At 43.1% G+C, this 15,563-nt stretch overlaps 1 protein-coding gene across 11 annotated transcripts in view; it reads right to left on the bottom strand.

Annotated features, from left to right (window-relative positions):
* CADPS (calcium dependent secretion activator) overlaps positions 1-15,563 on the bottom strand; it is a 438,873-nt gene that overhangs the window by 225,447 nt on the left and 197,863 nt on the right. For all 11 annotated transcript variants that reach the window (XM_084795416.1, XM_084795414.1, XM_084795422.1 and 8 more), the window contains exons 4-5: positions 14,644-14,724; positions 1,354-1,587 (exon numbers count right to left, since the gene is read on the bottom strand). In XM_084795416.1, the coding sequence (XP_084651542.1) occupies positions 1,354-1,587; positions 14,644-14,724 (315 nt within the window). The remainder of the gene's footprint in view (positions 1-1,353; positions 1,588-14,643; positions 14,725-15,563) is intronic.

Here is a 15,563-nt window from a genome sequence, read left to right as displayed (position 1 = left end):
GTGATTGAATAGCTTCTTAAAGTACACCCCAGGCCAGCCTGCTTCCTCACAGCTTTCTTGAGGCATATTTGAGGGGCCACACAATTCTCTGACTCAGGTGTAAGCTCTGTGACCTTTTAATAAGCTTACCAAGTTGTGAGGCAATCATCTGAAGTTGCCTTAGGCCACACTTCCCAGCAATGCAGTTTGTGTCTGTTTCTACTTTCAACCTTATATAACATACAACAAACCTCTCTAATCTATAGATTAGCCGTCTATAAATTAGATTAGTGTTCGATATCAGTAGAGTCATGCTACCATGCCACATGTTGCATCTGACTTTTTGTACTAAGTATAATATTGATGAGGTTTGTCCATATCAACGTGGGCATCAGCCCTAAGAGACCACAGATGCCAGTCCAGACTACTATTCCCAGCAACACTTTCAGTAGCCATAGATAGAGAATACAAGATATTTCATGACAAAAACAAATTTAAACAGTACCTATGCACAAATCCAGCCCCACAGAAGATACTAGAAAGAAAAACTCAACATGTGCATCAATAAGTATTCTTTTTATTTGCTGTATACTATTCTTCTGTACAGACATATTGCAATTTTTTCTTATCCATTTAGCCATTGAGTGGGATTAAGCCTGTTACTATTTTTGGTTTATGTGATTATCTTTCTAAACATATTTGTGGGGACATATGCATCTGAGCAGAGAATACTAGATAATATCATAGCTGTATATTAAACTTTTTGAGGAAATGCTAACTTAATTTCTAAAGTAGCTGTACCATTTTAGATTCTCGTTACTTATGGACTCAGGTTAAACGGGCTGAGTAGTAGTCAGTGGTCTGCGTACTGTACCCATTTCCCAGTGAAGTCTGGTGCTAGTGGACCAAAACCACTCATTAGGGAAGATATGAAGAGACATTACAGAGGGATGTGCTGACACACAGAGGGCTGTCCTGCTTTTGCTTGGGCAAGGTCTTACTCTGAGGGCTGAGATAAACTAAAATTAAAACAAAGCAGAAAAACCAAAAGTCTTCCCAGCATCCTTGAGTACTGCTTTAAAACAGGGAAAATACTTCAAAATTGCATTTTCCATGTGGCTTTTCAGACTGCACTTCCTTAGGGGAAACATGGGCCCTGGAGAGAGGGCTGGCTTTCTTGATGATTAGGTCACCACCCCTAGTAAGAGGGTAACTTAATAACTGTTTTGGGACCAAAGTGGGAAGCCATCTCTCCTTGACTGGCTTACCACACCAGTGCACTTTCAGGGATTTGGGTTTTGTTGTTGTTGTTGTTGTTGGTTTTTTTTTTTTTTTTTTTTTTTTTTTTTTTTTTTTTTTTTTTTTTTTTTTTACCTCCAAGGAGAAGGACAGCAGGACATCTGACTTGGACAGCTGGTTCTCACTTTCCTCGCCCATGTCAATGATGGAAGCATTGTGGCTGCGCTTGAGTTTCTGCAGCTTGAACTCTCCACCCTTGGACACCGGCATGCTCTCCAAGTTGGCCATGAGCAGGTTGACAGAGGACTTCAGCTCCTCAATGTACATGTTTTCCATCTCTTTGGATACAAACTTAGGAAATTTGCGTTCCTTGCAAAAGAAAGGAAAAAAGTATAATTAGAGGAGTCAAGCAGTGAATCACACAGAAACTCTTCCCATAAGGGTCAAAGATATGGCCTTATCACCCACGAATGCATCTGTCCCGATCTTATGGAACTGGGCTAGGAAAATATTCCGTCGACATGTAGAGACAGCTCCTTTGAGTTATTTATCATCTCCAACCGGTAGGAACACAGACTTCAAGATCAGTGAGAAAGAGTAAACTGTTTGATCATAGTTCTGTTTTTTTGTTTTGTTTTGCCCCAGTTTGTGGGAAAAAAAATGGGTACTGTTCTGACAACTCTAATCCCGGATGCAACAATGTATTCCTTCTTTATCAGAATGCAATTGAGTTGTTTGTAAGTCATGGGAACAGAAACACACCCTATTTCAGGGTATCTGTAGAGCTTTCCTCACATAAATAATTCAAAAGTAGCTCATTTGAGATGTTTCAGCCATAGCCTGTGGCTATTTCTAAGATGATTACTTAACTGTTCTCAAGAAAAATTGAAAACATTAATGAAGTAAAGAAAAATATGATTACAAGTCCACTGGAAAGTAGTAACGAGGCATTGGCCACTGTTATTCTCTGTCCTGGCTCACAGCTTCAGTTGGGAGGGCGACAGCTCCAATCATGCTACTTGCTTGTCTACTCAGACCTCTAAGTTGCCCGAGTGTCTTGAATATTTTTTAGATTGATGACTTTATCAAAGAGCAATTTCCAAGCTACAACATGAAGTTTCTCCATGAAACTGTCCTCTACAGCCCATAATTGGTAGGGTGAAGGGCAAGCCGAATCTGTTTGGCTTTCTTTTTATTTGACAAGTTATAGACACGCTCAATTTAAACTAGTTTAAACAACTCAAGGCACCAATTGGCTTGGAAACGTCCCAGGATAAGCTCAGCTTCATGCAAGGTGGAAATCACATCTCAGATGCTTCAACCCCAAACAGGCTTTCCCTCAAAACCTTGCTTTTAAGATTGTCTGGTGTGAGGTGAAATCTTGATTGGTAACAGGATGGGAGTTAGAATCACCATGGAAACAAATCTCTGGGCACATATGCAGAGTGTTTCTGTATTAGGTTAATTAAAGACCCACCTATCCCATGGGCATCTGGGACTGATTAAATAGAAGAAAGTGACTATTGACATACATCGCTCTCTGCACACAGTGCGACCAGAAACCTCACACTCCTACTGTTGGGTCTTTCCTGCAAATGGATTGTACTCTCAAAATATGAACGAAGAGAATCCTTTCCTTCCTTAACTTGCTTCTGGTCAAATATTTGGTTCTGGAAAGAAAAAAAATTAACTGATACATCTGAATTGGCTCCATGTTCAGTGTGGTTCCACTCAGCACCCCCAAAACATTGCTGAATATCTAGACAGCTATCTACAGGAAGAGTAAACATTTTGTCTCTATGGGACATTAAGAAATCTCTATATGGCTGGGATGTACCTTGATATAGAGCATGTGGACATGAATTGGTTTGATAATTCTGTGTGCCAAGGAATACGGCATCTATTACATAGATGCTCCACTCCAAGTCAACTAATTCTGTTAAGTGACCAGCAATAAAGCAGATTCACTCTTTGAAGCAACTGAGTTGAGAAACATCAAGAATGCAATGGGTCATTATCAACGAATGTGGAACAAAAGGATCATTTCCTGAGTGTTCTCTGCCATGTAGAATCAATTCAATGCTGAGCAAGATATTGAAGAAAGAAGAGAGAGAGAAGGGGCATGCCATAGGGAAGGAAGGTTGAAAAGAAGACAAATAGAGGAAGGCATACAGGAAGGAGAAAGCAGAAGAGAAGCAGGAGGAGCTCTCCAGAATCACAGAAATGAAGTTTGGCTTTCACTCCTTTTTAAATTCCCACATGGCCTGGCATTTCCTCTTGGATGGCAGTTCCTTGGTACTGTGATTTAAATATCAAATGTCTTCCGTAGGGCCCTGTGCTTAAACACTTAAACCCCAGCTAGTGTAGTTCTGCTTGGGAAGGATACGCGAGCATCAAGAGGTTGCTATGCTTGTAGACTGGAGCCTGGCATAGCTGTCTTTTGCACGGCTCTGCCCAGAAGCTGGTGGAAACAGATGCAGAGACCCACAGGCAAACATTGGGTGCAGCACAGGGAGTCTTGTGGAAGAGTGGGGGTGGGGGGAATAGAGGGACTGAGAGGGGACAGGAGATCCACAAGAAGGACCAACAGAACCAACTAACCAGGGCTCGGGGGAGGGGGTGGGAGCGGGGGCCATGCATTGACTGGGCCTAGGCTCCCGACATAGATGTAACTGATGGGCACCTTGGTCCTTACATGGGTCCCTTAGTAAGGGGAATAGGGTCTAACTCTGACATGGACTATGTTGCCTGCTTTTCAAGCACTTCCCCATGGTAGTGATACCTTGCTAGGCCACAGGATTCCCTCAGTCCTGATGCAACTTGATAGACTGGGGTGTGTGTGTGGGAGGGTTCTCTCCTTCTCTGAGGAGTAGGGGGTAGCGGAAACAGGAATGTAGGGTGGGACTGGGAGGAGAGAGGCAGGGAGGCTATGTCTAGGATGTACAGTGAATAATTAATAATAATAATAATAATAATAAAGGTTGAAGACAAGGGCACTGAACTTTGAGGTTTTATAGTCTGGCACAACTTGCTCTCTGTATAGTGAATGTAGATGCAATGTCATCAGCAGCTCCTCATGCTGCTGTTGCTGTGTCATCCTGCCATGATGGATTCTATCTCTCTGGATAGAATAAGCCTTTCTCCCTTAAGGTATTTTTGTCACAGTTATTTTATGATATTAAGAGAAATAAAACTAATATGCCTGGGACTCTCCTTTTTTCCCTTCAATAATCCCTCCTTAGCCACTCCCTAGCTAGAAGAGTTTTTTATTCTTGCCAGAGTAGAACTTTCACTCCAACACACACTGCTCTTCCTTCCTATTAGGTGTGCTGAGTGATGCCCTTGGGCTGTACCAGTCTCTGCCCTTCCTAAGGGTGAGTCTCTCTTTTCTCTGGATCCCTGGCCACTTTTAGCTTTTTTTTTTTCTTCTTCCACATTCACTTCAACACATATGCACATTAGGTTACCCCCAATTTCTACTTTCTGGGCATTGTTTATTGAAACACTGTCTGTTTGTGTGAAGCCTAACCCTCAGTATGATGACATTTATGATGGAACCTTCAGAGATTGATGGGATGTCAAGGTCATAGCCCTTAAGAACTGGATGGTTGTTTTTAAAAGAGGCCACAGGTAATACATCTGCTCTTCCTTCCATGTGAGAACAAATGGAAAGGTGACTGTCTTGGGACCGAGGAGGAGGCTGAGACCTTGCTGCTGCCTTGACCTTGGTCTTCCCATATGATGGATCTATAGGAACTAATTTCTAGGTTTTCTTTTTTTCTTTTTCAAAGCAGCCCGAATAGATCAAGATAGCATACTTATAATCAGTGAATCATTTGTGAAATGTATTTGCTCAGTGTCTGTCTTTCCTTTTAAGCTATATATCAGAGTCATATCGTTGTGACATCCCACTAAAAATCTTAACATCTATTGTAATGCATAACACATAGTAAGCGTTCAGTACACATGCATTGAGTGACTGGGCCAAGGGCTTATCAAAAAGTCCATATTAAGCATCAAAGTGGCTATCACTTAGCAGTGAAGACAGATGGGATGATCACCAACTAATTTCTGGAAGAACACTGGGGTTCTGCTTTCCCATGGAAAATGAGTGTGAATGTCTCAAATCTACTCAGCAACCTTAGAGTTCTGGATCCTTCCAGAGCCTCTGAAGACAATCACTTCCTGCTTAAGGGTTGAACTCACATGGGGTGGTGCTTTCTGAATGCACCGTGGGTGGATGTGTGAGCAACAAGGTGGAAATGATTCAGTCATGGTATTGACAGAAGCTAGTGGTGAGTCAATGAGAGAGGCTCCCCAAAGCCCAATATCTCTAAAAGTTCCACACAGCACTTGAACTTCTTCATTCTTAAACTCAATCAGGGGAAAATGGGGATCCTTAAAACTGGAACGAAGTTGGTGCCGAGCCTTGGAGGCCTATGGAATTAAGTGCTGGGCCATCCTGACCTAGAAAACACACAAATCCACAAACACTGTGCCAGTCACCAGGAAGAGACAGATGGGAGGAGGTAATCAAGGATTCGTGATTATTGGGGAAATATGTATATAGAAGCTTCAAAGTAAACCTTCTAGTAGACACCCAAGAGCTGTGAACACTTCCTGAGAGAGCTAGTGGGGCTTCACAGAGGAAGTTATTTGACTAAGGAGTTTGCCTTGAGGTTGAGTTAGCTGAGAACAGAGAAACTGGTATTTCCCTTTCCTTCCCATGGAAGAAATAGATAACCAGGAAGCCAAGCTTTAGGTAAATAAGCAGAGTCCACATAGTGTTTCACCATTTTCTCTACACCTGTTCCTTCTGGAGAGTGAGGGAAGACAAAGGGAGGCTGACTAGTGCTCTCAGTAGTCTCTACATCACTGAAGGGCTGCCAGTGGTCAAGGGTTATATCCCAAGAGTTTAAAGTACAGTATTCCAACCTGTCACTGTCAACTGCATTTTCAAGCTCAAATGTTAGTATGCATGGGGATATTTGAAGGGGGAAGTTAGTAAATAGGATTTTTCCATTTTACTGCTAGTTGTTATCTTTGGTGAGGGAATAGGGAGAAAAAGAATAGCATTTATAAAATAGTTTGTTTTGTTTGAAAGAGTGTATCAACTCTGTGATGTGATGGGTCTCTACTGTCACATCTTTACTTGGGATTCTCTTGTGTGTGTGTGTGTGTGTGTCCCAGTATGTGTGCACTCAAGACACATATGTAGAGGTTTGAAGACAAGCTTGGGTATTGGTCCTTACTTTTTCCTTTTTGGAAAAAAGGTCTCTTTGTTACTTGCTGTTGTACATGCCAGACTAGATGGCCCATGAGTCTCTGCAGATCCTCCTGTCACTGCCTCCATCTTGCAATGGAAACTTTGCTATCATAGAAAGGCTCTACCCTACTTGCTTTTATGTGGACTGTAGTCCTCAGGTCCTTATATCTATGCAGCAGATGCCTCTGTGCCACCTTTCTAGCCCCTCTTGATGCCTTTAACTCTTCTGTCTTGATATGTTGGGAGAAGACCCAGTGAGCTCTTGCAGACCTCACCATTCCCTAACAGAGTTATTTCTCACCAAACTCTGCAACAAAACACTGGAAAAATCCAAAGAATGATCACTCTTCTCAGAGCAGTTTCAAATGGCCTCATAAAAAGAGCTTCGTAAAGCTGAAGGCTGCAAGGGAAACCAAGGCCATTTGTTTTCTTCCCCGAGTACTTAAGCCTTGAGAAGAAATAGGATTCTGTCAGTCCAGGCTGTGATTCTTGAGTAGAATTTTCAGTGGCAGACTCATTACAAATGCATTTCAAAGCTGTGGCTAGGCCCGGATAAGAACAGTGTAGCTCCCCATATCCTCTGTCCCTCTTTCCTGGCATAAAAATGACAAAAAGAATTTTCTTATTTATATTGCTTTATGAAAGACATAGTTTGGGTTGGAGTGGAGCCCTCCAAAGTAAGTCTGTGTTGGCAGTTACTTTTGCTTTTGGCCTGACAATACTGCCCTGTGGAGACAAGTCACCAGGCCTAGTTATATCTAGCTACACTGATAGAATATTGGAACATTTAAAAAATTAGTACCTGTGAGCACTTAAGATGCCCCTGCCCCAACCACTGGATTTTCCTGTTAGGTTTTGAATATTTCTTCAGGAAGAATGAATGGGTTGTGTGTGAAGCTGACAAGGCCACTCTCACTCAGAGAGTGGCCCAAAGGTTCAAATAACATTCTTATAGGTGATTAGAAGGAAGATAACAGAAAGATACTTTAGGTAGAGGACGTCACCAAAATTCTTGCAGCTATTTCATCCAATTCCCCAATGCTTCCTGGGCTCCTCGCCTGGGTCAGGTCCTGTGCTTGTCAGTGGGAAGTGAGGGAGTCAGCTACGGGTGATGACCAGGAGAACTCTTGACAAAAAGCCATCTATTAGATACCACAGGCCATGTGAAGTTATAGACACCCACAGAGAACATGGAAGGTACCTAAGAACCCTATCGAGCGCAGATTAAGAAAGTGAGCTCAACTCTGCATCGTAGGACAATGCTTTCTGGCTTTGTGAAATTTTACATCTAGCTGGGTTTTGGCTTCAGATTTGAGACATAGAAAATGAAATAAACCCCACAGAGTTCCCATGAAGAGGAAAAGACGTTAAGAAACATGGATACTTAGCGACCACTGTTTCAGTTTCAGCTGTCTGTCTGTCTCTCTCCATCCACATCCCAAGGGTTATATTTCCACCGTCACCAGAAGAATTGCTAGTGAAACTGACAGTAGCTGCCGTCAAGCTAACCAAGCTAGCTCATGTTTACATGTTCTATGTACTGGTCACATGATTTACCTCTTTTAATTCTTCCTAACAAATCCAGAGAGACAACTGCTGCTATTTCTCGCCATTTCCTGGAAGCAAATGAGAAAGAAAGCTATGGCAATGTTAGGTAGGGCTTGGTATACAACCCAGAAGCCTGGCTCCAAAGGGTCAGCAGAGTGAGAGCGGAGGTGCTATGGTGATACCCCACTGCATGAGGACTTAATGCCTTCTTATTTTATGACACGTGAACAGCAGAGGTTGTTATATAACTCTTTCATAGCAATGGCTGCTCCACCATTTCCTAATCAGCATGCACTTGTGAGGTAAAGTGTAGTGATGAGGCAGGATTGGTACATTGACTGAGAGAAGGCCCATCTTGACAGGAGTTTGTCATAGTCAGAAGATGCTAGGAGCATTCTGGAGTCAGAAATCATTTCCTGGGTCAGTTCCTTTCCTCATTTGTTCTCATCTTTCCAACTGTTGCAAACTGGATGAGTTCCCATCCCTTCTGCTTTCCTCCCACTTGGAAGGGCTTCAGGTACGTGCTGAGCACTTAGTGCTTTCCTTAAACACAGATTTTCCTGGGGTTTCCCCTGCCTGATATAGGCAACAGTCAGAAGATCTATCTATATGTATTGATTCAAGCAATCATATGACTGCACTGCTACGTGCAGTCATTTGTGCTACTGCACAACACAAGGACAGTGCCAAGTTCAACGTTAGTTTGCAAGCTGGGAGTCTCATGCAATTCTCTGATGGGAGACTTCTGTTACACTTCGATGTGCAGCCATGTATAGATCAAACTTCTCTATCAAGCACATATTTGGATATTATACCTTACTGATGCTTATAACATGGTCCAGGTATAAGACTGCAATTTTGCTTTACTCTGCACAGAGTAGAGGTTCAAAAAAGACATCCATATTTTGTTTTGAGAAAGGTTCATTAGCTTAAGCTGGCCTTGAAGTGGACACGTAGCAGAAGATGACTTTGAACTCCTGATCTTTTTGCCTTCACCGCCAGAATGCTGAGATTGTAGGCAAGCACCACCAGGCCCTATGTATGAGGCCGTGGGGTCTGAAGTCAGGATTCCATCTATGCGAGGCCAGCATGCTACTGACTGAGCAATATCTCCATTCCTGTAGTTCCACATTTAAATGATGGCCCGAAAAACCTCTGTTTCATTATTCATTGTTTGCAGCTGATACCACAAAAACGTTGTTTGTGTTACATAACCAGCTCAACAATTGTGGAGTTTTACCCCAAAATAAGGCCGGAAGGACTTGCAAATATCACAGCTGAGCTATTGCCACAAGCCGCCTGGATAAGCCCTAAAGCCAACATTTGATCACACAATTTAAATAATTTAGACTTAATTTCTGAGTGAAATTTGGGGGCCCTTTAAAATCAGTGTGACAGGATTTGGGAAAATGTTTGAACAGGGATTAAGAAGTCTTTTCTGTGAGATTTTAAAAAAAGGTGTATTCAGATCTCTGTCTCCAGCCACTGAGGGAGTGTGCTTGGTAAAGCCATCCCTGGCTTGTGTTCTGGAGCAGCTGCCTCGCCTCAGATCATTCTGGAAGCTGGCGTAACTGAATTGATAGTTCACAATTTAGGGCTGTGGATGGGGGGAAGAGGGTGCTGACTTACTCTTGCCTTCCTTCCGTCTGAAGCAGAGAGGACACGCACTGATCATCTAATGGTGAAAATGTCAGAAACAGCAGGGGCCGTGCAGTCTCTTTTTCAGAGTCCAGCTATCACAGTAGAGCGTGATCTGACTCTGAGGTACTTCACTCCTGCCTCTCTATACGCTGAAGGGGACAGAGTAGCTCAGTGGAAGACGGCTAGTCAGCTGTTTGCTGGAGTGGTGGCTGCCAGGGAGAGAGTGCAGGAGAGGCCAGTCCTCCTGTCCTGTCTTGGAGTCATCTCAGGCTTCTCTGAGGATAGGATTCTTTCTGCTTTGCTAGCTGAGTGAACTCAGGCACAGCAACCAAACCTTCCAATTTACCTACTCTGGGGAGAATAACTTAATGCCAAATGTTGTAGCTGGTCTAAGTAAGAACCAAGGTGAAGTCTTAGGACCCTGTGCCTGAAACATTAAATGAAGAACTCAGTAGTGGAGAGAGGAGAAAGCCTGCAGGATAGGTTTGTTGGACCCTCAGACTTGGGTCATGAGGGAACTGAAGACATCTATTTGGGAAAGAACACAGTAAAACTAGACGGCAAACTAGACAAGAATACAGTTCTTAATCATTGTAATCTTGGTCTCTGCTCTGAAAAGAACAACCTTTGCCATAAGGTCCTAAGAGGGTTGAGAGGGTTACCACGTAAAATAACTGGGAGAGAAGTCTAGCATTTTTGTCAATACTACCCACAGGTAGTCAATGGTAATAGGTATACGTGGGCTAACCCTGCATCGTCATAATGACCACCTCACCCTGAGTCACATATTATATTATCAGCACCCGTGTGTCCAGTGAGACCCTTATTTTTATTCCACAGTGGGCTGGTTGACTGTACCTGAGTTAACTTTGAGCAAACTTGGGCCATCTCTAGGCTTGATTCTTAGAACTGTGAGTCTGAAGGAAGTGGCGAGGTAAGGGGAAGGAAGATCTGAAGGGGTAGGCAAATGGACAGAAGGTTCTCTTTTTTTGTGTATTTGAGATGCTGTGGGATAGTCAGAGATCTTATCTGAGAAGCCAGGAAGAATGGATAACCAATGTGATACAGAGACAGCAGACAGGGAGTCCTGCTTCCTCCGTGGCCACTGGTTCTAGCTCTTGCCAGTGACTGGTTATTTTCCACCCATGATCCCTATGCTTCTTGTTCCTTACACTCGCCCCATCTTTCACATAAGCTTTTTCTAGATGGTGCTTCTAGCTTGCAGTTAGAAGTGCTCAACCCATCTTGTAAATCCATCATGGAAGAGAACAGAATTGACTGAACACGATGGATGAGTCAGTCTCCAACTATTTCTGGTCATAACATACACAGGAACTAAACTTCTCACCTTCAGCCATATGAGTTGAACTGCACATCCTTACTACAATTCACTGTGATATTGGTAATAGGTAAAAGTAGAGAAATCAGGACATGTCAAAAAAAAAAAAAAAAAAAGACAAACAGAGGTGCATCATTTACATTTGCCAAGAACTAGCTAGTATGGAACTTCTTCATATTTTATTCAATGTTTGGTACATCCAAGTAAATTTAGGGAAAGTAGTCACACAATTAAAACTGAAAAGTTCCTGGAATCACACAGGCAAACATTGAGACTGTTCGTTGGCATCACAATGGATTCCCCAACTGTCTCTTCCTGAGTATTCATTCTTTCTTCACTAATCTGCAGACATCTTTCTACCAATAGTACCATCATTAGCCTGCAGTCCATAGTCCCCAAGAAAACAAAGCATTTGTTTGGTTGGCATCAGATGTCATTTATGAGTCAATTAACCATGACCAGGGAAGGTTAGGAGTCATGGCTGGCTCCCTTTGAATGAAGAACTCACGCTAGGACCAGTGAGCTTAGAGCTGATGATGAAACTCAATTGTTGAGCAAAGAATGTCAGGGCCAATGCCAATGAGCTATGACAAGGTGACACTGGCATGGAAGAACCCTCCAGAAGATGACAACATTTAAAGCAGCTGATAGTAATAAGGCAATATCACACAGGAGCCCTTGGTACCTTTAATTGGAGACCCTGCTTATAATCTGAACTAACTCTATTTTTAGTGAGAAGAATCAAAGTCACTTGAATGGCCTGGTTCATTTTCTAAGAATGCTTAGGTCAAAGTTGTTAATATATTTTACTCTGGAAAAAATATTTAAGATGTGGGCTGGGGAGAGGGTTCTGTTGATTATTTTCAGAGATAAGCAGATTGACTTACTGTATACCAACTGTCAAACCATAGTTTTGAAAAGTTAAAATTAGCCTAATGCTAGCCTCTTGAATTATAATATGAATCCTCAATGAAAATAAAACACAATAGCCATGCTTGCACTTACTCCTGGGGGAGGTGCCAGGAACCTAACAGGCAAGCAAGTGCTGCAGACTGCCTCCATTTCCTGGAGATCCACAGAGAGGAGACACCGAGTTTACAGAAGAGGTAAACTGTAAAACCGCAGTGATGTTCACTCCCACATTAAGCAGATTTCAAAACACAAGAGCCTTCCATACTGCCTTTAGCCAAATTCATCACTCCACACTATGTATAGCCACCAGCCTGACTTGATTGTACACTTCAAAGGCGTCCAAAACGCAAGGTGCAAACAATTTCAATAAAACTGAGCAGGAGCAGAGGGGTTTCCCTCCTGGACTCTTCCCTTGGCTTCTAGTCTAGCAGGATTCCTGTCTATATCTCCAAACCTGGGCATACTTTCAGGATGAAGCTCTCTTCTGCCCACCTTCCTTACCACTTCCGGCATCTTTCCACCTGTCCCCACAGCCAGCCAGGAAGTGGTAGATGTATACATGTTTGTTCATAATGGCTGTTGGAAATTAATTATGCTTTAAAAGTATTTCATTAGATAGTATGTATTTTAATTAGAAGTTTCTTGGAGGGCATCTTTAAATTCTTTGCCGGGGTACCTGCCTCAGCTTATTGCCAGTCTGTTACTTCATGAGGCCTATTATGATTTGTATATAAAAATATCAGTGTAAAGATAGAAATATTAAAGAATTGTCTGCTGGCATTTGGGTGGTGATTGACTCATAAGGGTTCTGTTCACTAATGGATTAATCTACTGATTAAATCATTGCTGAGTGGACCATGAGAAAGTAGGCCCTGTTTTTAGTAAGTAGGTCCCTGGGTGTTGTGGTCTGAATGTTAAGTGTCCCCTGTGGGCTCCACAGCTCGAAGTGTTGTCTGGGAAGGAGGAGGAACCTTTAGGAAAGGGAACCTTGATTGAGGAAGTGAGTCACTGGGAGCCAGCCTTGAGGCTACAGCCTTGTTTTACTTCCTATTCACTCTCTGCATACTGAGTGTGAACACAATGTGATTGCCCAAATTCTTCCTTCTGCCACTGTGCCTCCCCAGCTCATGGTCATATCCCCCCCACCACGAAGGGCTGCATCTCTCTGGAGGTCTAAGCCAAAACCAACCCTTTCTCTCTTTAGATTGTTTTTGCTGGGTTATTTTGTAATAGCAACAGGAAAGGAACAAAGACACATCTTTGAAGGGTACATGTCCTGAAGGCTTCTTGTCTGCTTCTGTTTCCTGGACAACATCAGGTGAGGGGCCTCCTCCACCACACCCCACGAACCCTTACTGCCTCAATTCAAACTCAAAGCAGTGTTCCAAGGACCAAACCCTCTGAAACAATGAGAGAAAATAAATCCTTCCTCCTCAAAGTCGTTTTCTTGAATATTTTGTCATAGCTATGAAAGCTTAGGAAACATGAGACCTCAGCTGAGAGTCCAGCACAGCTCCTTCATTAGTGCCTATCTTCCATAGCCTGCATACCTCACTCTCTAAAACAAAGATGAGAAATGAAGTGTCCTTAGCGAGATGCTGTAATTATTGACTTAGAGGGAGCATGTAAACAGCAAGTCTGGCGGAGTCAGGACCCAACAAATGCTATTAGCATGAATACTAATTATCAAAACATGAACATCAACAACAGAAAAAAAAAAAAAGATGATACCAAGCTCCTGGCATCAACCGTAAGATATGATCCCGAGTTCAGAAGCGGCCTATTTTCCAGGAGGATGTGGTCATGTAAGTGAGGGTCTGCATGTGGAAAGGTGCAAGAACAGAGCTGGGAAGGGAAGGCTAGGTGCTAAGTTCTAGGGGTACAAGTTTGAGGTTAAATGCTGAAGGCTGAGGAGGACATTTGCTCAGTGGGAGGAGAAGAAAGATCTTCCTAGGCAGAGAAAGAGAGGGAGAGGGAGAGAGAGAGAGAGAGAGAGAGAGAGAGAGAGAGAGAGAGAGAGAGAGAGAGAGAGAGAAAGAGAGAGCACTGAAACTGGAAAAAAGGGAACACAGACACTGAGCCTAGAGCAGGCCTGCTGTCTTCAGAAGGAGACATTCTGTGGCTGAGTCCTAGAGCTGTGGTGGCAAATTATGATGTGAGATAGTGAATAAAGGAGGCACATTCTGCTGCCTCAGAGCCTTGGGTGTCATTGGAAAGTGCTTATACTGACCTGGAGGTATGGGGTCATGCTGTGGGATTCTGAAGTTCTGTTTTAGCTGGGCACTTCTGGCTTTTAGAATGGCAACTGGGTATTTGTCACAGTGAGCCATATACTCACCAGGGCCTATTGGAACCACCAAGGCTTGTCTCCTTCCCTTCCCCTCTCTTCCCTTCTCTCTTCTCCCCTCCCCTTCCCCTTTCTCTTCCTTTCACTTTCTTTGGCAGAATGAAGCCAAGACTGGCCTCTATTTTACTATGCAGCCAAGAGTCACTTTGAACTCCTGATCTTCTAGCCTCTTTGTCAAGACTGCTGGCACTCTAGTTGCGCAGGACCTTTTCTGGTTTGCTTTATGCAGGGCTGAGGATAGACCGCAGGGCTGCATACCAACTGAGCTCTGTTTCCAGCCCCTCTGCTCTATCGTTTGAAGGCCTAATAGTCAGTGTACTTCCTGGTGGGTCTGTGGCCTGGTCCCAGTGAAGAGCCTGTGACGTTCCTTACCCTGGCTATTTGGTCTGCCATTTGGAGACGTCCATCCAGCTCTCGTCTGATCTGGGCTGCCTGCTCATCTGGATTGTCCAGCTGCACAAAACACAAACATACAAACAGAGAGATTCTTAGTTTAGGTCATAAAAGGGAATAAACATATGACTTTTCATTTTATACCACTCTGTACGTCCCTACCTTGATCCATGTACTTATTTCATTAAAAACAAATCTTATAGTTAAGACATGCAGTCTAAGTGAAATTGCAAATGACTATTTTCCAGTTAGAGCATGGTAGCTGGGCTTTTGAACACATTGTGTAGGATCTGTTAACCACTTGACTCTCTAAAGAAATGCTTCCAATGAGGGTCCGATACGACACCTGTTGGTATCCAATGCCAAAGTACTCGCAATGATCACGCAAGGAAGGAACTATCACTGCAACTCCCGGAAACACAGGGCATGGCGCAGATAGAGCTGTTCTGTCCTGCTCCATGGAAGATTAGTCACTGCTCTTCTTAGTAAGCCTGAGACATTCCCTCTCGAGAGTTCTCCAGGTGGCACCCTCCAATTAGTTGCTCTTAGGTCTAAGATTTAAAAAAAATCTTTCCTTACCTCCCCCCTCATAAGAAAAACTAGGGCATAAAATCAGGAAAGCCAGTCTGGGGCAACGGAGTAATTCTCCAAGTTCTCTGGTTTCAGTTGGCCCATGCTTAGAATGAAGGGTTTAGTTATGTAATCCTTGGAGCCCTCCACAAATCTATGGGGCAGCTCAGGTGACATTTCTATAAAGCACTGTGCAGATGTAGACTTCAGTGCTATAGTTCTGTTCTGTGAAGGCAGCCACAGATGACCTCTAAATGAATGAGCACCAATATGTTCTAATAAAAGTATATTTACGATAAGTGGTAGGCCATAGAAATCAGTTTCTTTTT

This window comes from Acomys minous, assembly GCF_964271855.1.
Source record: "Acomys minous genome assembly, chromosome: 9".
Taxonomy (NCBI): domain Eukaryota; kingdom Metazoa; phylum Chordata; class Mammalia; order Rodentia; family Muridae; genus Acomys; species Acomys minous.
This window is presented reverse-complemented; position numbering and strand designations above follow the sequence as displayed.